We start from the raw sequence: 26,417 nt of genomic DNA, 5'->3' as shown, positions 1-26,417 counted from the left end.
GCTCCCTTGCTGGACAATGGCTGTTGATGGCTGTTTGACACCCTGCCTGGGCGTTGGTTACTTTCTTTGCTGTTGTCTCTGGGGAGCTAATATCTGGCTGATTCCCCAATTTACAGCATGTTTTAGGGACAACCATACTACACAATCTCATAACTTCACATGCACTAAAGATATACGTATTTAGATAGAACCGTGACTTTCAGCCAATCATAACCTTTTCGACAGGGGAGCGACAGTGGTCAGTTTTTATGAATTTGCAGAGGTGCCAGTTTATATTTTAAAGCTAAAATCTAACAAACTAGGTTTGCCAATTGAATAAGTGTTATAGCCAGTATAGAATGGAATCTAATAGGACAACATATTTTTATTGAGTTCAAGGAGTGTTAGTTTACTAATTTTACTGCTGGGTTCTTTTCAGGTCAATTTACAACTTGAACAGTGTTTCTCAAATCAGACACTAGCTTATTCTTAACCAATCAACAATTTATTAATTCACTCAGAACACATTAGTATAAAATCAACAGTTCACCACTCAAGTGCAGACGCAACCAATTGTGTGTATTGCACACACAAACAATACAGTCGTCAAGTGGTTATCACAGATACTCAGCAGTTAGTTGAGATCTCACTAGAAAGTGTACATAAGGCAAGATAATCTACACTTATTTGTATTACCGAAATAGAAGTAGAAGTGCAATCTTTGAAATTAAATCTCACCACTTCTTATCCTTATAACACTGGGATGGGGAAGAGTCCTTTCCAGTAGATGGTGATGGTGTATAACAAATGTCCGTAATACTCTTCTTATCGGTGGCTTTTTATTAGGGCTGTCAAGTGATTAAAAAAATTAATCATGATTAATCGCACTGTTAATAATAGAATACCATTTATGTAAACATTTTTGGATGTTTTCTACATTTTCAAATATATTGATTTCAGTTGCAACACAGAATACAAAGTGTACAGTGCTCACTTTATGTTTATTTTTTATTACAAATATTTGCACTGAAAATACAAAAAAAGTATTTCAATTCACCTAATACAAATACTGTAGTGCAATCTCTTTATCATGAAAGTTTAACTTACAAATGTAGAATTATGTACAAAAAATAACTGCAAATGTACAAAAACAAAACAATGAGAAACTTTAGAGTCTACAAGTCCACTCAGTCCTACTTCTTGTTCAGCCAATCGCTCAGACAAACAAGTTTGTTTACAGTCAGCCTCACCTCAGTCCCTGGAAAAATCATGAAGCAGGTCCTCAAGGAATCAATTCTGAAGCACTTAGAGGAGAGGAAAGCGATCAGGAACAGTCAGCATGGATTCACCAAGGGCAAGTCATGCCTGACTAATCTAATTGCCTTCTATGACGAGATAACTGGCTCTGTGGATGAGGGGAAAGCAGTGGATGTGTTATTCCTTGACTTTAGCAAAGCTTTTGACACGGTCTCCCACAGTATTCTTGCCAGCAAGTTAAAGAAGTATGGGCTGGATGAATGGACTATAAGGTGGATAGAAAGCTGGCTAGATCGTCAGGCTCAACAGGTAGTGATCAATCGCTCCATGTCTAGTTGGCAGCCAGTATCAAGCGGAGTGCCCCAAGGGTTGGTCCTGGGGCCGGTTTTGTTCAATATCTTAATGATCTGGAGGATGGCGTGGATTGCATCCTCAGCAAGTTTGCAGATGACACTCAACTGGGAAGAGAGGTAGATACGCTGGAGGGTAGGGATAGGATACAGAGGAACCTAGACAAATTGGAGGATTGGGCCAAATGAAATCTGATGAGGTTCAACAAGGACAAGTGCAGAGTCCTGCACTTAGGATGGAAGAATCCAATGTACCACTATAGACTAGGGACCGAATGGCTAGGCAGCAGTTCTGCAGAAAAGGACCTAGGGGTTACAGTGGACGAGAAGCTGGATATGAGTTAACAGTGTGCCCTTGTTGCCAAGAAGGCCAATGGCATTTTGGGGTGCATAAGTAGGGGCATTGCCAGCAGATCGAGGGACATGATTGTTCCCCTTTATTCGACATTGGTGAGGCCTCATCCGGAGTACTGTGTCCAGTTTTGGGCCCCACACTACAAGAAGGATGTGAAAAAATTTGAAAGCGTCCAGTGGAGAGCAACAAAAATGATTAGGGGACTGGAACACATGATTTATGAGGAGAGGCTGAGGGAACAGGGATTGTTTAGTCTGCAGAAGAGAAGAATGAGAAGGGATTTGATAGCTGCTTTCAACTACCTGAAAGGGGGTTCCAGAGACGATGGATCTAGACTGTTCTCAGTGGTGGCAGATGACAGAACAAGGAGTAATGGTCTCAAGTTGCAGTGGGGGAGGTCTAGGTTGGATATTAGGAAAAACTTTTTCACTAGGAGGGTGGTGAAGCACTGGAATGTGTTAACTAGGGAGGCGATGGAATCTCCTTCCTTAGAGGTTTTTAAGGTCAGGCTTGACAAAGCCCTGTCTGGGATGATTTGGTTGGGGATTGGTCCTGCTTTGAGCAGGGGGTTGGACTAGATGACCTCCTTGAGGTCCCTTCCAACCCTGATACTCTATGATTCTATGATTTGCAGGAGATAATGCTGCCTGCTTCTTGTTTACAATGTCACCTGAAAGTGAGACCAGGCATTCACATGGCACTGATGTAGCCGGCATCACAAGATATTTACGTGCTAGATATGTTAAAGATTCATATGTCCCTGCATGCTTCAACCACCATTCCAGAGGACAGGCAGCGTGAGGGAGCCCCTGGAGCTCCCTGGTCCCTGCAGATGCAGGGGATCCCCACAGCTCCCAAGCCATCGCAAGCGTCAGGGGAACCCTCGCAGCTCCCCCGTCTGGGGGGTATCCCCCAGAGCTCCCCAGCCCCTGGGTAGCGGGGGATTCCCCACCGCTTTCCAGCTGCCATAGGCGGGGGTCCCTACCAACTCCCAGCCATGGGGTAGGAGCCGCAGCTCCCATCCACAGCAGGGCAGGGTGCTCGACCCTCCTCCCTTCCTGTTTTGTCATGGACATTTTTAGTAAAAATCAGGGACAGGTCATGACTTCTGTGAATTTTTGTTAATTGCCTATGACCTGTCTGTGACTTTTGCTAAAAATGTCCTTGACAAAATCGTAGCCTTACTTATAATCTTCTAAATTTGGAGGACCTACTCCATACATTCTTTGATCGTACATAAGCATTTTACAGTATTTAGGACTTACAAGAGACATTATCCACATAGAGAAGGATGTAGATCTGATTCACAATGCAAATATGCAGCTTCTAATTTGGGGTGAAAGACAGCTCTATTTGATTGATCTATGGTCTCTGTGATTTACAAGGAAAACAATGTATAGTTTATCATTTGTGGTGAAAACATGTGGTTTGGATTTCTTGGGGTAACAAGTAGCTCATCCAAGTGGACTGTCAATATTATAGCCAATCATTTCTGGTTTGCTTGGCTTGGTAACTTGGAGTTCTTTCCAGCTAGGTTGGCAGGGAGAAAGAGGTTTTAACTATCTGCAAATTATGAGAGATTTTTGCCTAAATGATTAATAATTTTAGCTAAGCCATGTTGTTTGTATTCATGGGGAGAGGAACTCCTGACCTTGGCTGATCTGTGAGTACTTAGACAGAGTCTCATGTGGTGTGAACCATTTTCTTACTGTCTTTACTTCCTAGGTGAATTCAGTTTTGGTATAAAAAGAGATGTATAACTCTTCTAATTTTTCAGGGGCAGGAGGAATCGGTAGTTATTAATCATTCAAGGCATATCTGTTTATATATATCCCTTGCATAGGAACTGAGTCAGTGACTGTGCACTACAGCAGATTTCTTGTCAAATGCAGCGGGTTTGGTTGCCACACATATTTGCGATTATAACTAAATTATAAAGTGCTGTCGTACTTCCGGTGTATAACTGATATGGTTGGAATTGGTGCATGAGGAGTAGTGTTATGGACAAAGGACAGATCACAAAATGATTTGGATTTCTCACAAAAGGGACCCCAAAAAAGTGAGATAATTTAGTGAAAAATTGGCATAAGGGTTTATTTTGAACTCTTATTTTTTCTTTGTACTATTCCATTTTTCATGAAATCATCTTAAAAAATTCAAATAGTGCTCACAGTTTACATTCTGCATTCTGGTTTTCTCCATTTCAAAGAGATTTTTACAAAATAAAGTTTTAAGTCTCCTGTTAAATGGAAAACTGTAAGTGAGTCTTCTCTGTTACGGAACTACTGCTACACTGGTCCAGAGGTTTGTGTTATCGTTCCTCCAAACAGCAGGAGGTGGGGACAGAATATTAAGACTCTAGCAGGCTGCTGCCAAAGGAAAGAAGAAAGAAACAGGCCTTGGAGGACTAAAGGAAGACCCTGTGATGCATTGGTTATTAATCCCCTTTCTCTAGGCTTGTGAACTTATCAGATGAAGTGATTTAAATGTAATGTAACTAAGGAAGCCATCAACCTCAAAGATGTTTGGAGAATCTTTGTGAACTCATGTGACGAAGTTTGGATTGGGCTGATCAAGGGCACAAAAAATTAGAGTCAGAACCATAGGGTTAGAAGGGACCACAAAGGACAACTAATCTAACCCCCTGCCAAGATGCAGGATTTGTTAAATGCTGTGTGTGGAATGCTTGTTAAATGGAACACTGAGCACCAAACACCCGTCAGCTTTGGGAAGTTAGGATTTGAATCTAATTCCAAAACTCGACTTCATAACTCAGATTGCTACCATTATACTCTTTCATCCTTTTGTGAACATCTGACAATTGTTTGCAGTTTATCCATTTCCATTCTCCCAGGTAGCTGAATTTTAAATATGCTTTGAATATGGTATCTCTGCTTCTAATTACACAAAATCAAAGTGTTGCCCTGTTGGTCAGTCTAGAGAAATTAATTTTCTATTTACTTAACTGTGAAGACAATTACATTACACAATGTGATAACAGGTAATCTGGTTGGTCATGGCATTAGGCAATGTGGTATATCTTTTGTTGGCTAATTTAATTTTAAATATTCAGACACAGCCTGCGACCTGAAACTTGTGTCACCTTAATATAGATAAATAGATATATGTACAATTTAGGATTGCACTGCTGAGATCATCCTCTTTAACAGAAGTGTTTTTATATTTACATATAATCATAAGTCCAAAGCTTGAGTTTTTTGTTTAGTGTTTATTTAGGTTACACTCATTCCTTACTCTGGCACACTCTCACTGATTTCAGTGGGAGTTCATTTGTGTGCGGCCTGAGAAAAAACTGATAACGAACCTCAGCAGTATGGCGATCCGGGGAAGTCCTGGACGACTGGAAAAAGGCTAATGTAGTGCCCATCTTTAAAAAAGGGAAGGAGGAGGATCCTGGGACCTACAGGCCTGTCAGCCTCACCTCAGTCCCTGGAAAAATCATGGAGCAGGTCCTCAAGGAATCAATTCTGAAGCACTTAGAGGAGAGGAAAGTGATCAGGAACAGTCAGCATGGATTCACCAAGGGCAAGTCATGCCTGACTAATCTAATTGCCTTCTATGACGAGGTAACTGGTTCTGTGGATGAAGGGAAAGCAGGGGACATGGTGTTCCTTGACTTTAGCAAAGCTTTTGACACTGTCTCCCACAGTATTCTTGTCAGCAAGTTAAAGAAGTATGGGCTGGATGAATGCACTATACGGTGGGTAGAAAATTGGCTAGATTGTCGGGCTCAACGGGTAGTGATCAATGGCTCCATGTCTAGTTGGCAGCCAGTATCAAGAGGAGTGCCCCAAGGGTCGGTCCTGGGGCCGATTTTGTTCAGTATCTTCATTAATGATCTGGAGGATGGTGTGAATTGCACCCTCAGCAAGTTTGCAGAAGACACTAAACTGGGAGGAGTGGTAGATACGCTGGAGGGTAGGGATAGGATAAAGAGGGACCTAGACAAATTGGAGGATTGGGCCAAAAGAAATCTGATGAAGTTCAACAAGGACAAGTGCAGAGTCTTGCACTTAGGATGGAAGAATCCAATGCACCGCTACAGACTAGGGACCGAATGGCTAGGCAGCAGTCCTGCAGAAAAGGACCTAGGGGTTACAGTGGACGAGAAGCTGGATATGAGTCAACAGTGTACCCTTGTAGCCAAGAAGGCCAATGGCATTTTGGGCTGTATATGTAGGGGCATTGCCAGCAGATCGAGGGACGTGATCGTTCCCCTCTATTCGACATTGGTGAGGCCTCATCTGGAGTACTGTGTCCAGTTTTGGGCCCCACACTATAAGAAGGATGTGGAAAAATTGGAAAGCGTCCAGCAGAGGGCAACAAAAATGATTAGGGGATTGGAACACATGACTTATGGGATTGTTTAGTCTACAGAAGAGAAGAATGAGGGGAGATTTGATAGCTGCTTTCAACTACCTGAAAGGTGGTTCCAAAGACGATGGATCTAGACTATTCTCAGTGGTAGCAGATGACCAGACAAGGAGTAATGGTCTCAAGTTGCAGTGGGGGAGAGTTAGGTTGGATATTAGGAAAAACTTTTTCACTAGGAGGGTGGTGAAACACTGAAATGCGTTACCTAGGGAGGTGGTGGAATCTCCTTCCTTAGAAGTTTTTAAGGTCAGGCTTGACAAAGCCCTGGCTGGGATGATTTAGTTGGGGATTGGTCCTGCTTTGAGCAGGGGGTTGGACTAGATGACCTCCTGAGGTCCCTTCCAACCCTGATATTCTCTGATTCTATGATATTTTCTTAGGTCTGATTTCTGTGGGTTATTAGGATATTGAATCCATCATCTTATTACTTATTCCTCAAGCCAGTTCCTCGGCTTTAGTGGCATACATTTTACCATTTGGCTCCTTTTTGTCTGCACCTTGTATTTCCTCTTTCTTCTGTGAGTGCTTGCTCATGTCAGTTCCATTCTAGGTGTGTGTGTGCCCATGTGCGTGCCATTGGAGCTTTTTGCCTGAACAGTATCCATAGGGTCAGCTGTGGCACCCGCTTGAGTGCCACGCTCATGTATACATTTATTAGGCGCTGCCAGCCCTGTGCCCTCTCAATTCCTTCTTACTGCCCGTGCTGGTTAGTCAGAGCACCTTTCCCTTGCCTAGCAAGTGTTAGCGGTTCTTCGTCTTCGGTCTTTGAGCCTTAGGGCCTTGTAAATAGTTTGTTTACAGTAGTTATTTGGTAAGTAGTTGTTAAGTATCAGAGTAACAGCCGTGTTAGTCTGTATTCGCAAAAAGAAAAGGAGGACTTGTGGCACCTTAGAGACTAACCAATTTATTTGAGCATAAGCTTTCGTGAGCTACAGCTCACTTCATTGGATGCATGTTAAGTAGTGTATTTAGAGAGAGAGTTCCAGTGGGACTTTGCCCTATGCGTGGCATGCCCCGGTCTCTGGGTTTTAAGTCCTGCTCTGACTGCAACAGCTGAAGCAGCAATTTCCCAAGGGGATTTTTCTATAGTCAGCTGAACTGAACATCTATCTACATATTATATGATCCTCCCATAGGAGATATCTCAGCTTCACATGCAACAGACAACATTCTCAGTATGTTGCTTTATCTTTTGGCCTATCTGCCCCTAACCCTAGCCAAAGTGCTAACTAATATTGTGGCTTTCATTGAGCAGAAAAGGGTTCTTATATAAACATTCCAAGATGACCAGCCCATCAGAGCACCCTTCCTGCAGAAGGCACACAAAACAGCTCTTTCACAGTTGATTCTTTTCTGGAGCAACACGGATTGGTCAACTCTGACATGAACGGAATAACTCCAAGAAGTCTATATTAATTCTGGGGAGAGTCATAGATACCAATTGCCACACAAGATTATTTCTATAAAAGTTTTTCAGATGCTGGTGGTCACAATATCATCCATTCTCCATTCACATCTAACAGGGCTCTGATGTCTCTTGTCCGGATGATGGTCTCTTGCAAAAGCAGACTGTTGTGAGGTGAAGTTTCACATGTTCTGTCCAGCATTTTCTTATTTTCCTGAGCCCACGAGACCCATCATCCCTGTCCTAGATAGTCCCAGTGCCAAAGCAATATTGATATCTTTCTCTTGGAAGCTAAAAGAAAGGAAATACTCAGAGAGCTGGGGTATGTCAGTGTCAGAGAGGGTAGGTGGAGACAATCTACACAAGCTTCAACAGCAAGGAATCTCATTCAGGAAACAGTTTCATCTGAGGATAATGGCAAAACAGAGCTCCAACAATGTATCAATTAGCTCAAGCTCAGGGCAGTCATGTACTCTAAGAGCTGTAACACCAATCCTGCTCAGCCAAGATATACTGATGATGTTCTACAACACTGACAGTGGCTTGTATCAACAAGGAAACAAGTTTCAGGTCCTGAGACCAGCTATGAGCCTCTAATTTGCTCTGTTCCTAGGTGAAGAAAGAAAAGAAATAAAATCAAACAAAATAACAATCTGCTGTCTTTCAAAAACTAACTTAAAGAAATAAATATCATAGCGGCTCATTAAGCAAGCAAAGGTTAGATCCAGGAGAGTGAAGAGTCAGACCCTGGGATGCCTGCCCATCAGTTGACTTATTTGCATCATCCAGCAAAGGTTTGTGTGTGTGTAGTCCGTTGGTTCAATGATGACATTTTCATGCTATCTTTTTTGTGGGTTCTGGAGTGACTCTGAAGTCCAAAGCGTGACGCGCGTGCTCGTGAGCAGATCGGGCAGACAAAGTCATTGATGAGCTTCTTGGTAGTTATAGCAGTAGTATGACGCTTTTCCCTTGCAGCTAACAATCGATTATTTCTGTCCTCTTCAAAGGCTTGAAAAGCTCTGAGTGTTCTATGTCACCATGCTGATCTATTTAACGCAGTCTTCTCAAGATCAACCAGTTTTATTGCACCAAAGTGTGTGCTGTTCTTGATGCTGTCCTTGTAGCACTTTCTGGGGCGGCCTTAATTCTGGTGTCCTCATGCCAATTCTCCATAGAAAATTTTTCTGGAGAGTTGATGTTCAAGCATTTTAATGATGTGTCCAACCCAGCGCAGTTGGGCTTTTATCAGCATGGCCTCGATGCTTATGGCATTTGACTTTTGAAGAACCTCCAGGTTGGTAATTTTGTTCTGCCAGTAGATCCCCAAAATGGCTCACAGAGACCACATATGGAAGGCCTTTAGCTGTTTGATATGCCATTTGTATGGTGTCCAGGTCTCACAGCTGTAGAGGAGAGATGTGAGCACAAAAGAATTATAAAGTTTTATTTTTGTTGAGAGGGTTATGTTGTGGGATTTCAGGACTTTGTTACGTAGCTTTCCTAATGACTGACAAGCTTTCTGTATCCTGTTCATGATCTCTTTGTCAAGAGATCCATCATGGGAGATGTTGCTGCCGAGATAGGTAAAACTGTCAACTTACTTTAGTTGGATTCCACTCATGGAGATGCTCAGGGATATGGCCCAGAGCGGTGATGAGATGATTGGTGCAACCCCACAGGTTTTCCCAGGCTGATTGTGAGGCCAAACCATTTTGATGCTTCAGCAGAGCGAGCTATGATGCACTGGAGATCTCCCTCCGTGCGTGCTAGGAGGGCACAATCATCCGCAAAGAGTGCTTCTCTTAGTAGTAGTTTTGTTCCTTTTATTTTTGCTTTAAGCCTTGTAAGACTGAGCTGTCGTGTCTTTATCTGATGTATATGCCTCTGTTGAGTCCATTTGTAGCATGATGAGAACTTGGGTGAAGAAGACGTTGAACAGTACAGGGGCAAGGACACAGCCTTGTTTGACTCCATTTGAAACGGGAAAGGAGTCAGTGAGATCTCCATTAAAAAGTACCTGACTTTGCATCCCCTCCTGAAATAAATGAATGATCTTTACCAGTTTTGGTGGGCAACCAAGTTTGCTAAGGATCATCCATAATCCTTCTCTATTGACTGTATCAAATGCTTTTGTCAGATCAGTGAAAACACTGAACAGATTCATGTTTTGTTCAATAAATTTTTCTTGTATTTGCCTGATACTGAAAATCATGTCTATGGTGCTACGGCCAGGTCTGAATCTGCACTGAGTCTCAGGTAGATTGGCTTCTGAGACAGCTGAAATCAGTTGGTTCAGGAGGACACGAGCAAAGATTTTTCCAGCGACTGATGAGAGAGATATCCTCCGGTAGTTATGACAGATTATTTTGCTGCCTTTATTTTTAAATAAAGGAATAATTGTGGCATCTTTGAAGTCTTGTGGCATTCCTTTGTTGTCCCAGATGTCAGTAAGGATCTTCTGGAGTGTTGTTACCACGTTTGGAGCTGCAGATTTATATATTTCTGCCAGTATTCCATCTCTGCCCGAGGACTTTCCTGAGCTCATCAAACATATTGCCTTTTCTATTTCTTCGAGTGTGGTGAGTCAAGGTGGTGCTGAATAGGCTTTTGAGGTATCTGATTAATAGCACTTGTTTCAATTGGGGATGGTCTGTTCAGTAGTTAGCTGAAATGTTCAACCCATCTCTGTTCCATGCCTTGTTTGTCTTTGATGACTGTCCTGCCATCAGCCATCATAAGCGAATCGTGCCCACTTTTGAAAGTCCATAGACTAGCTTCAAGGAATCAAAGAACTTTTTTGTTTCCTTTGTTTCTGCATACATTTGAGTGTCTTCTGCTACTTTCTTCCACCATTTATCTTGTATCAAGCGTAGTTGTCTTTGTGCCAGCAAAGATACAAAAGTTTTATTCCAAATGATGAGAGTAACAGGCCATAGCAAGGATCATGCACTTTCATCAGTGGCCCAAAACATTGCTTGTATGTCTTTAGTTGTTGCTGCTGCTATATAGAGTTCCATAGGAAAACTGAAAAAGAGAGAGAGAGACAGACAGAGACAGAGAGAGAAAGCAGAAGTGGTCCTATGTTGTTGCTAGTCCTCAGATCTAATTCAGGTGGCCCCCTTCTGCAGGAAGGATCATCTCTCACAAGGATCATTTTGGCACCCAAACCCAGAGAAAATGGATCTAGCTAAAAGGTAACTAAGACATGCTAATTAAAATAGGTTATTTGCATGTGTTCATAAATACCCATTTAATCCTGAAAATGTATTCCACAAAAAGGGCATTTTCAGGGGCTTGTTCTATCTGTAAGGCACAGTGCAAAATCATTAGCATGGATCCAGTCACGTCCTGAGTGAAATGTATTTTTGGAGTATATACAGGAAGGTTTTCATGTGGGCCTGAATCTTCACAATGTAATAAACCAAGTGATGGCCATTTCTAGTGCGCTAGAGAGCAAGTGGGTGGAGGATTTTGTTTCATCTGGATGTAGGAAGATTAGTTGCCTCATTTCTTTGCCCTGTGCCAAGAGGTCCTTCTTGGGATCTAAATTTTGTATTAAATGCCCTGACCAAGCATCCCTGTAATCCCTTGTCTGATATGCCTCCCTCCTAACCCCCTGCTATCTTTAAAGTTGTCATCTTGGTTGCAGTCACTTTTCAAGAATCATTTTGGAGTCCTGTTCCTCTCATGACAGCAAAGTTGTGCTGTGAGTGAGTAGAATCCTTAATACCTAACTAAACACTATTCCACAGGTCACAAGAAACTGTCTTTTCCCCCATCTTTTGCCACACACAAAATCACCCTTCTGGCCTACTCCGCATATCACGAGACCTGTAAAAATCCACATTGGACATTCTCTGTTGTTCTATACCACTCATAAAATAAAAAAGCTGCCAAGGCTTCCGTTTTAAGATGATAAAATTGGTGTATTTCAGAAGCTTTCAGAGGTAAAAAGCCACTTTCCCCCAAAAAAATCTCTCTGCTCATTCAAGTCAATGGAAACCTGAAGGATAATATGCAACATATAAAGAGATGTCGGGTGGCAATCTGGGCATTTGTTGACACCTTCACTAAGTTTTACAAATGAAACATGCATGCCTTATCAGTCCCTGGCACTGGAGGGAGAGCAGTGCATACTATGCTCGCCCAGTAACACTTCAAACAATACAGAATACAAAAATCTAGTCATTCATCCTTTGTTTTCCTCCCTTGAGACACACTGATTAGACATCCCATTGTACTGGATCTGCAGACTTTCCCATTGAAGAATGGAATAGAATGTGTTAATTTACCCTAGGGTTGCCAACTTTGTGCTGGAACCTCCACTGCCCTGCCTCTTCCCCCTGAGGTCCCTCCCCTTCACCTGGGGCCTTACCCCTATTCTCTCCTCTTCCCCTCTCCCCCATCACTTGCTGCTTTTCCCCTCTCTCCTGCCCAGGTCGGGAGGGACTCATCTGTGGAACTGGGGCTGGGACCTGCAGTTGCCCAACACAGATAGGAGACAGCCTCGGCTAAGTAGGGGCTGGTGCAGGTGATAACCTGGCACCTCCCCCACCTGCAGTAACCAAACTTTGGGTGTCCAGTAAGTAGGTCTGACCGGACACTGTCAGGTCCCCTTTACAACAGGACTTTCTGGTAGCAAACAGGACACCTGGCCACCCTAATTTACCCCAAAATTTCTTTTCTTCTACCAAGAGAATCTGCAGATCCCTCTCACCCAGCACAAGGATAATAATTCTAAGGGAAGGCTTGAATTCTCACATCTTCCTTTGTTTTCTGTTTGGTGCACAATTTGTCTTTCTGCTAGTAGCTGGGGTGAAATTTGAAGTTCTTCAGTAGGAAAAGTGTGTGATAATTTCTGTTTATGTCTGATAACCTGTTAATAATTAAATGAACTAGCTCCATGGAGCAACTTTGGAAGTATCTCAGGCTGCCTTGTTCTCTGGGAGTGGTGTCACTCCTAGCCTGTCTTGATTGACAGGGCCAGTTCTGTCCCCACAGAGCTGCAAACAGAGGTAAGACCCATTGTAAGGGATCCAAAGATGTTACTTCCAGAAGAAAGAAAACTTTTTAGGTAAGTTAAGAATTCTCCTATTTCAGCTATTTCAGCTTTTCCCCCAGGTTTGCTGCTTCCTCTAGAAAAAACACTGGTAGGGGGATTTAGGATGGGCGGAAACTGAGGGTCTCCTTGCAACATTTCCTTTAACCCATTTTTAGCTGATTGGGTCTCTTGCTCCCCAGTGGAATGGATTCCTCCCCTAAACCCTGCAGCTCTGTGGGGATCTACCGAAAGTAGGGTCTATCAACATGGAGACATCATAGTTTTATGCTGGCCTGGAGTCCCCCTTTGGCTCCTGCCTGTCTCTACCGTCTTGGTTCCAATACAGCCACACAACAGGCTGTATTACTTTTTACAGCTAGTCTGTAAGGAGACAGTGGGGCTGGAGGTGGAAACAAGTTGAAGGTGCATCCCCTCCCCTTATCTCATCTCAGCTTTCTCGTTCCTAATCCCTGCACCACACAAATCCTGACCCCCAAACAGTCTTCTCAAGACCCCAAGAAAGGAGTTATGTGCATGGATCTTGCGGGAATAATATGGACCTTGGTACCCTGCTACCAAGGATTCACTGCGGAAGTATGAAGCATGTTGAAACCTCTCCTCGGAGACTGACCATGGTTTCTTCAGTTATGTCAGTGCTACTGGGCAAATGAGTGGGTGTTCTGAGACTGGCTGCCCCAGATCCAGCTCTTCTGCCTGACGGTGCGTGTGGCTGCCCACTAAGTCATCAGGCTTGCTCCGGCAAGGTACTTTAAACAGTTATTTGAAAGGGAAAGCATTGCTAGGTGCTTGCATTTTGCTTCCTGTTGGCTTTTTACATTTAAAAAAATGTGTACAGATAAATTTGGAGTTAATGGGATCTGAGTAAACGTTGATTTAGATATGGGAGTAATCGGAGATGCCTGTGGACAAACTAATTTGAAAATTCACATCTTCTGAAGGTCTACTAGCATCACACATTTGTGCAGATAATTTAGATAATTAAACAGTATTATCAAGTGGTGACACAGACTGAATTATGAGTGGTATGGACAGCAAGCAAACTCACAGATTGGGATGCTTCACTTCTCTCAGGCTATTTCATCTTCCGTCCAAAGTATAATCTCTAATTTCAAAGGTGCAGACACATGCTATTGATATAAAGCTAGCAACTCTTTGCTGGTTTATCTTTTTATAATGCTGTAAAGGCTGTTACATTTTGGTATGATGATCATTTATATTATTATCTTTATAATAATTTTAAGTTGTACTACTGTAACATTATATTGTTACAAACTGTTACTATATTCTGTAGATCTTACTTCTACTAATGAACATTATATATTTTCTGGGCCAAATTCTGCTCTCAGCAACACTAACATAAATGCACAGTAACTTCATTGACAGCAATGCAGTTTTCTGGGTCAAACCACTCCCCTCTGTGGATGGTTTCTCTGGTGGTGAATGCACCTCCCCCTCTCCAACCTGTCCTAGTTGTTCTGCCCAGAGATTTGTGCCTGAGAATTGTGGAAAGGACCAACGGTGGGGCTGCGATTGACGTGTATCTTTTATGTTCGGGTTTTTAGACTGTGACTATCGTGGTTTGTCTCCCCATCCTCAGCTGCCAATGATAAATATCTAAAATGTTGTCGGAACCTGAGACTGCATTCATTTTGTGCAGAACCCCTCTCCACACTGTGGAAAACTCCCTTTAAGACCTTGTTTTCTCTACAGAGTTTTGTTGACAGAAGTAATCTTTCGTAAACAAAATAATGTAGGTGTACACACACACTGTTCCTTCCGCCGACAAAACTCTCCTGCTTTGCCGACCAAAATAAAACCACCTCAATGCGAGGCGTAGAGCTTTTTGTGGCAAAGTTATATTGACAAATTGTCAGTATAGACACTGCGCTTGGTTATGCTGATGTAAATAGCCTCCAGGAGGCATCCCACAATGCCCATCCTGACCATTCTGGTCAGCAGTTTGAACTCTGCTGCCCTGCAGCCAGATACACAGGCATCTGCCCCTTCCCCTTTAAAGGCGTGGGAATTTTTGACGTTCCACTTCCTGTTTGCTCGGTGTGGAGAGCTCACATCACATCTTCCCAGCGGACTATGGTGACTCCATAGCAAACGCTCTCCTGCTTGGAGCACATCTGAGTTGGTGGATCTGCCGGCTCTGTGGGGAGAGGAGGCTGCTCAGTCCCAGCTTCACTCCCGCTGTAGGAGCTTCGATACCTACAGTCTGATTTCTCGTGGCATGTTGCATAAGGGGTATGAATGGGACACGCATCAGTACCGTGCAAAGATTAAAGGTGCTGAGGCAGGCATACCAGAAGATAAGGGAGTCATTTCATCACTCTGGCGTTGCACTGAAAACCTGCCACTTCTGTAAAAAGCTGGATGCCATACTCAGCAGAGTTGCTGTGCAGTATTCCTGATGTAGAGCTCCAAAGCATTTTACCCTTTGTGGATCACAAATAACGAGTATATCTGTGGTGTGCATTTGATACATTTATTATATTTATATACTATTGAAATTGCATGGAAGCAATGCGAGCATGATGCTTTTAGTATTTTTCTGTTAATATGTTAATACCATGTTACTACTGGTTTTTTAAAATACGGTTTTAAATCTCTGTTGGTCTGACACTTGTGCACACTGTAGAGCTAAGTATATTCCACACCATTTTTTGGTACTAATTGTGTTGTATTGAAATTTGAATTAGACATGTAATGATCTGTGCCCTAGCAAAAGACCATCTTGGTCCACCTGGAATATTTTCTGAATTCACTGCTATTTGCCCATTCGGTTTAGTTTAAAAAGTAAACCTGAAAAATACCAGTACATATTTATTGGAGGAAGTGATATTAATACTTTGAGCTAAGAAGATACAAGGTGTTATGTAAAGAAGGATTTACAAAAATGAAGTGCCACAACACCCTGTGAACTAATTAGGTAGTATTACCACATTTTACATTTGGAAAAACTGATGCAGGTAGAATTTAAATGATTTGCCTACATTCATACAGCAATGACGGGTAGAGGCAGCCAGGGATACAGCCTAGAACTTCTCATAAATCCCATGTTTAACCATTAGACGCACTTCCCTTAAAATTTGTTTTGTTTTGCCAATGGAGACTGTGCAGTTAGTACTTCTTCCAAACTTTTACTTATGCAATCTTCATACACTGCACACACATTATATTGATATTTTGAACATGATAGTTAAAAGGTCTCTACTAAGGGACATATCCTGACCCCTGGATACACAGCAGTAGGAGGCCCCTAATTCTCCACAACAGCTTACCCCCTCCGAAGGATATCTAGGCTGCTACGTAAGATGAATGTGGCATCATGCCAGAGGAGAATTTTATGGCAGGATTTGAAGAAGGGCAAAGTGATAGCTTTGCAGAAATAGCAGTATAGGAGAGAATGTGAAAATGTTGAAAAATTTTACAAATGAGCAGTCAAGACTGGCACCATTTCGGGTGCAAAGGGGGCAAATGTCAGTGTCTCTCTACATATGAGATGACAGAAGTATGTGGATAGGCCATAAAAAACCTTTGAAAGCAAATACAAGTAGCTTTGTGTTTGATTCATTGGAGTGCGGGGAGCCAAAGTAGGGATGCAAAAGGGACGTGTGAGAGACAAGGTTGAGGTAATGAGCCAAGATAAAGTCTTTGCAGCAGCATTATGTGTAGATGTAAATGGGGCAATATGGGTTTTTTCAAGGCCAGAGAGGAGAACTTTGCAGTGGTCAACATGCAGGGTGATGAGGGCATGGATGAGAGTTCATTATCATGATATCTGAGCTCCCCCTGCAATAAGTTGCACAATAATATTTCACAATAATATTTCACATATGCTCTTTGCAGATAGATGAGTTCTCAGTCATCTTGTTCTAGAAATAAAAAGCATTATTGCCTGGATTTCTTCCAGTCATTTTTCAGGGTTCTCATTATACATAAGAGATTCTATAAATAGGTCACTAGACGGAATTGCATTCTCTGCTTAGTCGTTTGGTTACAGTTAGTGTTCTGCCTAGAAAGAAAATGCTGAATTTGGTCTCCATTCCTCTTTTCTATTTATATGGTTACTTTCCACAAATAGAACTGTGTATGTGATTTACTATCCCATTTTCTGTGGTGTTCAGGTTTTTATTAAGTACAACAGATGTGCATCTGGAAGGTTAAATGATATTGTAGACTGGACAAAAGCTTTATTGTAGAAAGGTAATTTTCTGTGGTCCTAATTTTGCAACATTACACAGTGTCTTTTAGACTTACTCTGTAAATAATTTAGCTGAATTAATCAGTCTGCAGTTAATTACTGCCAACCAACTTTGCTATAGTCAATACTTTTTTGAGGGGTTAACTTTTTGAGAGAACTTAAATTATGAGAACATATGAAGTCATGCATATGCATGCACAAATGCAACTTTACCATTATAACTTTTGAAATATAATACTAAGTGTGTGTATATATATATATATATATAAACATCATGTATAAGTAGGAGCATTGCCAGCACATCAAGGGACGTGATCATTCCCCTCTATTTGGCATTCGTGAGGCTTCACCTGGAGTACTGTGTCCAGTTTTGGGCCCCACACTACAAGACGGATATGGAAAAATTGGAAAGAGTCCAGTGGAGGGCAACCAAAATGATTAGGGGGCTGGAGCACATGACTTATGAGGAGAGGCTGAGGGAACTGGGATTATTTAGTCTGCAGAAGAGAAGAATGGAGGGGGAATTTAATAGTGTCTTTCAGCTACCTGAAAGGGGGTGCCAAAGAGGATGGATCTAGGCTGTTCTCAGTGGTGGCAGATGACAGAACAAGGAGTAATGGTCTCAAGTTGCAGTGGGGGAGGTCTAGGTTGGATATTAGGAAAAACTTTTTCACTAGGAGGATGGTGAAACACTGGAATGGGTTACCTAGGGAGGTGGTGGAGTCTCCGTCCTTAGAGGTTTTTAAGGTCAGGCTTGACAAAGCCCTGGCTGGAATGATTTAGTTGGGGATTGGTCCTGCTTTGAGCAGGGGTTGTATAGATGACCTCCTGAAGTCCCTTCCAACCCTGATATTCTATGATTCTAAGTTTTGTACAGAGAATTATTTCCATTTTGTAGTCTTCCATTCATGAAAATATTTTGGCAAGTGTTCTGATAATGAAAAAGAAAAAAAAATTATGTACAAGAAAAGAGTTATACATCAGTTGGGTTGACTCCAGCAGAGCTGCCTCGGTAGTTGTCATCTCAAAATGATTTCAGTAGCAGAAATGGCCAATACAACTGTGTGTGATAGCTTAGTTCTTAGTAGGTGTATTAAGTACCTACTCCCTCTCAACCTCACTTTGCCTGTTTTGGGGATAATTCACAATATATTGATCAAAAAAATAGAATTTTAACATTTGCAGTTTTCCTATGCTAATATTGTCAACAATATTTCAAATCACTGGTCTAATTTTCCTTAATAAAAATATTTTTGTCTTTTCAGCATTTTATAAAGAGCAATTCAAAAGCATTTTGGCACTAACATATACTTTAGGAGCAACCATCTTACAACTACAATATTACTGTGTATATTAGGGATCTCAAACTCAAATCACCAGTAGGGCCACATGAGGACTAGTACATTGCCCCAAGAGCCACATCACTGACACCTTTTCATATAAAGATACAAAGCCCCACCACCTCTGCCCCCATCCCCACTCCACCCATGAGGCCCCGCCCCTGCCCCACCTCTTCCCTGCCCCCATTCCAACCCCTTCCCCAAAGTCTCCACCCCAACTCCGCCCCCTCCCTGCCCCTATTCCAACCCCTTCCCCAAATCCCTGCCCCGCCTCTTCTCCACCTCTTGCCCTGAGCATGCAGCTCCCCACTCCCTCCTGGAAAATGCTAAGCATCTCCAAACAGCTGTTTGGCGGTGGGAAGCGCCTGGAGGTAGCCAGAGAAGCAGGGACACAGCACGCTGTGGGCGGCACGTGAGAGGAGTTTGGCAGCCACAGGAAATAACTTGGGGCAGGGGGTGAGGAACCAGGGAGCTTGGCAGGCTGCAGCAAATAACTTCACGGGCCACGTGTTTGAGATCCCTAGTGTATATTCTAGTAGAATGCAAAGGTCATTAGATATTTTCTTTTTATATTTTAAAATGATTTTCATGCTTGTAGAAGGGTCTGAGAAACAAGTCTTATTTATCCACAGAAGCTTTACTACATTTCTAGATATTTGCATTTGTTAATTGGCTGTATTTTATTTAGTTATATTTTATTCAGAACATAGTAATTGCCAGACTCCTGCCATTGGGGAATATTGCAATGGTTCTTGCACCTTCTTGTAAAAAATGAGTTCTATTAAAGTGTTGATTAGTGAGACATCAGATAGTAAGATTAACTGAATTTATTAAGCTAGATAACTCTAACTAAAGAATATAACAGCCCATTACAGAAAGGGGTGATGTTTACCACACCAATCTGGACTCCAGTCTGCAAACTCAACTTAACCCAACTTTGGTCATGCTTTTACAGATCTTTATGTGTAACTTGTTTACCTTGTATTACAGTTTGTGATATAACTGCATGACTGGTACCATCCAGTCATTGACATATGTCAACTTGTTGGCAGTACAGCTTATATCTTCCATTATGTTCCAAATTTCCACCATAACAACTTTAACCAACTTACAATAGAGCTTAGATGGTGAAAAACAAATCTTTCGTATACCTGTGCTGTGAGTAAAATTCCCCTCAACCATTTCCATTTTCTTGTACCCTTTCATGTGATTTCAATTACAACTTAGCATAGCAGAAAACAATTTACAATAGGTTGTGAAAGTATATCATACTAATTTTTTTTAGTCTATAAAGAGTCTTAACTGGTACATTTCCATCATCTTTCTCTTAGCGTTACTTGCCAAACTTTATGGGAGTCTTGCATGACAATTCTTTAGCATAGCCTTGGGGAATTCTTGGGCTTTAGGCCTCTGTACTAAAAATCCTCTCAAGCATCTGGTACTGGCCCCAGCTGGAGACAGAATACTGGTCTAGATGGAAAACTCTTCTGACCCAGTACAGCAATTGCTGAAGCATGAGAGTTTCCTGTCTATAAGCATGTGGGACTCACCCCTGCGGCACCTCCTGCTGGTGTCCTGGGAATTAGCTCTAATTCCAGCCTTGGAGCACCCTCTGCAGGCCAGTGTCCCACTTACGCCAGGCCCCCTTGTCCCTCCTGGACCCGGTGCCCCTGGCAGTAACCCTCACTTGCAGGGTCTCCCCACCCAGGGGAACCCCCACTTCCTATCCCCACCTCAGTCTTTGGCTATTGCCCAGTCACTATCTAGCTCCCGTTCACTGGGGCTGACTGCAGTATATAAGCCACTCATCGCAGGCAAGGGGGTTTGGACCTGCTGCCTCTGCCTACCCGTGGGCTGCCCCCTGCAACCCCAGTACCTAACTGGCCTTCAAGTAGTCCCAGCCTGGGGGGTTTCTAGGCCGGAGTTCCCTTGGCCTTCCCCCAGCCCTGCTCCACTCTAGGCACTTGGTTAGGCTCCCCAGCAGCCAGACCCTTCTCTCTCTACAGGCAGAGAGAATCTGTGTGGACTCCTGGCTCGCAGCCTCTTATAGGGGCCAGCTGGGCCTGACTGGGGCATGGCCCCAGCTGTTGCTGCCTTCCCCAATCAGCCCAGGCTTCTTGTCCCAAGCCACAGCCCTCTTCGGGGCTGTTCTAAGCCCCCAAGGGCAGGAGCGGGTGTCTACCCCGCTACACTATCCTTTCCAAAACTCTTTAAAAATATATTTAGTTACTGTTATTCCCAAACAAAAACTGAAGGAGTTACGGTTATGAGCACATATCAGTAACTTAATGATATAAAAAGAAAAGGAGTACTTGTGGCACCTTAGAGACTAACCAATTTATTTGAGCATAAGCTTTCGTGAGCTACAGCTCACTTCATCACTAGTCTCTAAGGTGCCACAAGTACTCCTTTTCTTTTTGCGAATACAGACTAACACGGCTGTTACTCTGAAACCTGTCATTAATGATATAAATGTTACAGGAATGTATTTTGACGATAATTAGATAGCATAACAAATTTAAGAAAATCACACTTAAGGTTAAACTTAAGAGATAGGGAAACATGTTAAGGAGAGGAAATGCACAGTTAAGGCATATTTAATGATAACACTGTCCTGTAGGAACTGCATGTAGTAACTATGCAACTGTGATTCATGCATTCTAGTATTGGTGGGCAGAGATTAGATTAAACTGATATTTAAAGATACATTTGGTTGTTGCTCTCTCTATTTTTCCCTCTTATTGTGTTAGTACAAGGTAGTGTTACGGTTGTGTTGGCCCTCTCCTTCAGGTCTTGCATGTTGTTTGTGTCTAAAAAAGATTCCATTGTAGGGCCTCCTGCAGGAGGACCAGCAGACTGTCCAAGCTCTTTTCAACTGGAGCAGGGACTTGAATCCGACTCTCTTACATCCCTGGTAAATGCCCTAGCTACTGTGCTACAGAGTCTCCCTCTGGCCCAATGAATATTTAGTTTTTTATACAAAGTGGAACAGCTTCAACAGGCTAGAGGACATAGCCCCATCCCAAAATACCCAAGCATCAGGGCAGTCACTTGGGATGTGGGAGACCTGGATTCAAGTCCCTGCTCTAACTCAGGCAGAGTGAGGATTCAAACTTAGGTCTCCCACATCCCACAGGAGTGCTCTAACCACTGAGCTGTTGGCTACCATACAGTAGGATTTCACTGTTTCCCCCCTGTCTTTGGGGTGTGTGGTGGGTTTTTTTTCTTTTTGTGAGAATGGACTGACCTGTCTTAAGTGCCTAACTCCAGGAGAGGATTCACGGCGGAGAATCCTGAGCAGAGATAGGCACTTCCTGTCAGCCCATAAGTCAGGTGCATAAAGGCTCAGCTCAGATCAGTAGGAGACAGGCACCAAAATATCTCTGAGGATCTGAGTCTAAGCCCCAGCCCTTTTCTCTGCATTTCACTCCTGATTTGTTTAGGCGGCTCACTGCTCAGTTGCTGGCTTCTGAGAATCCCTTTCTTAGGTGCCGAGCTTTCCCGATACAATGCATAGGGAGCCTGTGCACTCAACTTCGGGCAGAGAATTGCAGGAGGCAGCAGGGTGCCTGGGAGTTGGGTGTTTCACTGCTCAGCACTGGAATACCTACATACCTTTGAATCTAGCCCAACATGCTGATAGAGTAAGAGGGCCTTTGGTTACTTTTTTTCCACTTAAGACTTCAACCCAGAGTGTAGGCCTAAATTGACTTAATGGCTCTAACTAAAGATGGCACTTAAAAAGCTGCATGGTGCTTAAGGGTTAGCACTGTCTGATCCCATGTTTAGTAGACCTGCTTCCGGGCTGCCGGACACACACGGTGGTAATACTGCATCTAATCTAAATACACCCTTCTCTGTTTAGCAACTGTGACATGTAATGGCAGTTTTGGGGTGGGGGGAAGGCATCCTTCAAGTAAGGGAGGACGACACTATCACATACGCACCCAGAAGAGAAATTCTGCCCCAAACGCTGAAAGGAAAGGACGTGACCCTGTGAAACCACTGCCCCCCTTTCCTGCCACGTGTAAAAGGTTCCAATACTGCAAGTTACTTTGTCCCCATTTCCATTTTAAAAATAAAAAAGACCTTCAGCACTTACTGTGGCCTCCTCTCATTTCTCTTCCTGTGTGCCATTGTGGTCTGGCTCCTTTCCTCTGCTGCAGCAATCTTTAGAAAGCATGCCAAGTTTCCACTGTCCCTCTAAATGCTACAGTCTCTTATCTTTCCCCTCCAGCCTTTGCTCTATGTGAAATTCTCCACCCCCGCCCCCCACCATTTTCTCCTCTAATGACTCCTCCCTCTCTCTAACACCACCTCTCTCCAAACTTTCCTTCCTTCCACATCCAAGTCTCCTGGAACACCTAAAACTCCCCTAGTCTCTTTTCCTTTCCCTCATACTTACCTCATTCTCTCCTTTTCCCACCAAAACCCCTTATACTGTCCTCTTCTCTGCAAATCTGCCAATCTCTCCTTTCCCTCACGGGAAATGCCTCATTTCCCAACCTCTTTCCCTGCCTCATACTCCCTTTATCCTCTTTTTCCCCGCATTCACCAGTCTTTCCTCTCTCTTATCCCAAACCACCTGACTCTTCATTCTGATTTTTCTGCTATTTTATTGTTTGTTGTTACACTGCACTAATCAGCGTGATAGTCCTCCTTCTCCCCCAAATCCTCCAGTCTCTCATTCCTCTCCTTCCAAACCACTTCATTCTCCTCACTATGCCTAGTGTCTCCTCTCTATACAAGACTGACTTCCTCAGTCTCTTCTCCCTTTCACAAATCCAGCTCACTTTCTTCTCTTCCCAACCCCCTCCTCCTCCTCTCCCTGATGGCCTGTACTGGTTTCATTTTAAAGCCGTGAACATCTTATGGAGAGCTTCACGTGCTTTTTTTACAAGATGAAGTACAAGGAACCATATTTATTATTCATGCATTTCCATTTCCTGCCTTTATAAGAAAATGTGTGTGCTCTTTGATTTGATCAATACAGGCATTTGGTAGATGCCTGTATCAGTGTTTGCAAGAAATGTGTTATACACCTAAAATAAAAATTTACTGACGAGGCTAGTTATGGTTTTTAACAAAAGTGGGGGTTTTACTTAGGGTTCTTTTCAGTCATCATATGCAGTCCAAATGTATGCTGAAACTATAAACACAAAGCATGAATTCCAAATGGAAATCCATTTTTATCAAATTTTTCATTTAATTGTGGTTACTTATAGACTCATAGGACAAGTCTACACTTCAGCGCTACATCAGAATAGCTGCACGGATGTAGCATTAGACGTGCTGGCATAATTACTCTATCTCTGCGAGAATTGGCAGCTATGTTGTGGGGAGAGCGTCTCCCGCCAACATAGCACTGGTGTGGTGGACAGCGCAAATCTTGTGTCGCTCCAGGGGGGAGGGTGTTTTTAACACCCGAGTGATGTAAGTTACAGTGACTTATGCGGTAGTGTAGACCGGCCCATAGACTTTAAGGTCACAAGGCGCCATCGTGATAATCTATTCTGACCTCCTGCCCATCATGGACCGTAGATCTTCAGCCACAGACTCCTGTAATAGACCCATAACCTCTGGCTGAGTTACTGAAGTCCTCTAATTATGATTTAAAGACTTCAAGTTCCACAGAATTCACCATTTACTCCATTCCAAACCAGCAAGTGACCCATGCCCCATGCTGCAGAGGAAATCGAAACAAAAATAGGGTCTCTGCCAATCTGACCTGGGGGGAAATTCCTTCCCAACCCCAACTATGGTGATCCGTTAGACCCTGAGCTAGTCACCAGGGAAAGAATTCACTGTAGTAACTGAGACCCCTTCCCATCCAGTGTCCGATCTTCAGCCATTTGAGATATTTGCTACTAGCAGTCGCAGATGGGCCACATGCTCGGCCTGCTGGCGGAGGAGGGGTGCTCTGTCCTGCTGCTGCTACGCCTCCCCCCAGCCCCCCGGCACTTCCAACTTGCTCAGCCCCTCCCCCTGGCAGCCGGGCCTGGGCGGGAAGCTGAGGGAGTAGTACAGAGACGCTTCTCATGCCAGCTGACTCCCCTCAGGGTCTCTGTGAGAGAGCCCGGCTGGGGAGGTGGCGGCAGCCCACCCCCTCCTCTGCCTGCCTGGGCCCAGCTGTCGGGGACCGGCCGAGTGTGTGGGAAATGTGCTGAGGAAGGGAGTTTTGTGCTGATTTTTTAGCATAATTAAATGTCTGGAAAGCATAGAGAAGATACCACTCCCTGTAAAGGTGCAAAGTAGTAAGATTATAATGGTCTTGTCTCTTGTTGTAATGTGATGTCTATAGACTTCCCTGATTTTCAAAGACACCGAGCATCCATTGCTCCCGTTAAAGTGAATGGGTGCTCAGCACTTCTGAAAATCCAGACCATTATTCTTGTAACATAACCTCAGGTATTGCAAGTAACACCAAGATATTCAGGCAGTCCACATGTAGGGAAGAGACAGCACCATCTGTTTCTCTCTCCTGCGGATATGGTCTTCACCATCGCTATTCAGCAGCACAGCTTCTAGAAGGATGTCGGAGCAAAGGCTGGCTTTATGTATACAAATGTCTAACCAAACCCAGTCTTTACCACAAACCCCCTCTTTCCAGGAACTGTCCTTTTAAGTAGTAGTACCTGCTCTACCCTGCATATGATTTGCCTGGATTTTCTTGATGTTACCTGCAACATCAAGTTGCCAGTATTTTGACTTTGTCCTTTTTCCTCTGGCTTGCTGGAGGGGAAGCATCTCTCCACTGAACCAGTTCCAGAGGTGCTGTCACGTGTGACCTTTTAACTGGTCACATTGCTTAAAATAGTCTGTTGGTGCAATAGACAAGGAAATGACCACATTTTCCAGTGAGAGTGCATAGTTTATATCTTGTAAGTATATCAACCAGGGAAAGTACAACAGATTAAAAACAGTATGCCCTTCTAGACAGTCTGCCATCTGAAAATGTAAAAATGCTTGTAAACATTAATGGGTTCTTAGCATCTCCATATCTTTGAGCTCGAGAAATAGCATTACCCTTCTGTGGGGGAAAGACACACAGAGTTGTTCCTGATTGCACATGATTGTGGGAGAGCCGTGGAAACAACCCCGATCTCCTGACTCCTAGTCCCAGGCCTTCATCATGTGGGTTCTTTCATTTTACGTAATATAAGCTTAAAACACCCACTCTCTATTTTTCAGATAGAAGCTGTCTACGCCAGTCAAGAAACCAGCAAAAGTATTTCACTATGGATATAGATGATGAAGAAAATATGAGTAAGATATGTATATTTACTTAATAAACAATATAGTCCTTTCTGCAAGAGTCATTTTCCTTGCAGCTGGGTGGGCATACAGAAACGATATGAATACAATGAGAAGAAATTTCTGTGTGTGTGTATAGTTCACTTTATACTTGTGTTCATTAAAAAAGAATTTCCGTACTGGGAAAGCTTTCAAATACATTCTGATTAACACATAATCCAGTTACCCTTCACGTGATTTATATCTTCATACCAGGATCACTAATCGTCAAAGATATTTGTATTTCAAAACAGCATGTTCCCTCTTAGCCTGTTTTCTCCTACTTTGAACCTGCAGTGAAGTAATGATGATTAATTATTGCAATTATTTTTTTATTATTTAATTATTGCAATTAATTAATGCAGCAGATGACAGGAGTCATGGTCCTGGAGTCATGGACAGGAGTCACGAGGAGTAATGGTCTCAAGTTGCAGTGGGGGAGGTCTAGGTTGGATATTAGGAAAAACTTTTTCACTACGAGGGTGGTGAAACACTGGAATGGGTTACCTAGGGAGGTGGTGGCATCTCCTTCCTTAGAAGTTTTTAAGGTCAGGCTTGACAAAGCCCTGGCTGGGATGGTTTAGTTGGGGATTGGTCCCTCTTTGAGCAGCGTGTTGGACTAGATGACCACCTGAGGTCCCTTTCAACCCTGATATTCTATGATAGATGGAATGAGATTTGAAGGGAACAGAGATCATTATTACTTTTGGGGTGTATCTGGGGGAGGGGAAACTAGGTAAATTGGGCAAGAAAGAGAGTTTGGGAAACCTG

The 26,417-nt window shown here is 43.1% G+C and overlaps 1 protein-coding gene and 1 long non-coding RNA gene across 6 annotated transcripts in view; one reads left to right on the top strand and one right to left on the bottom strand.

Moving 5' to 3' along the window:
• ADARB1 (adenosine deaminase RNA specific B1) overlaps positions 1-26,417 on the top strand; it is a 253,319-nt gene that overhangs the window by 141,814 nt on the left and 85,088 nt on the right. For all 5 annotated transcript variants that reach the window (XM_074968186.1, XM_074968188.1, XM_074968187.1 and 2 more), the window contains one exon: positions 25,545-25,619. In XM_074968186.1, coding sequence (XP_074824287.1) covers positions 25,545-25,619 — 75 coding nt within the window. The remainder of the gene's footprint in view (positions 1-25,544; positions 25,620-26,417) is intronic.
• Positions 354-22,515, bottom strand: LOC141996236 (uncharacterized). Its single transcript, XR_012641504.1, has 3 exons — positions 22,456-22,515; positions 1,230-1,384; positions 354-827 (listed from the first exon to the last, which is right to left on the bottom strand). It is a non-coding gene; the product is annotated as an uncharacterized LOC141996236 (long non-coding RNA).

Source organism: Natator depressus, chromosome 11 (genome assembly GCF_965152275.1).
Source record: "Natator depressus isolate rNatDep1 chromosome 11, rNatDep2.hap1, whole genome shotgun sequence".
NCBI classification, from domain to species: Eukaryota; Metazoa; Chordata; order Testudines; family Cheloniidae; genus Natator; species Natator depressus.
Note: the sequence above shows the minus strand (reverse complement) of the source record. Positions and strands in the feature narration are given on the sequence as shown.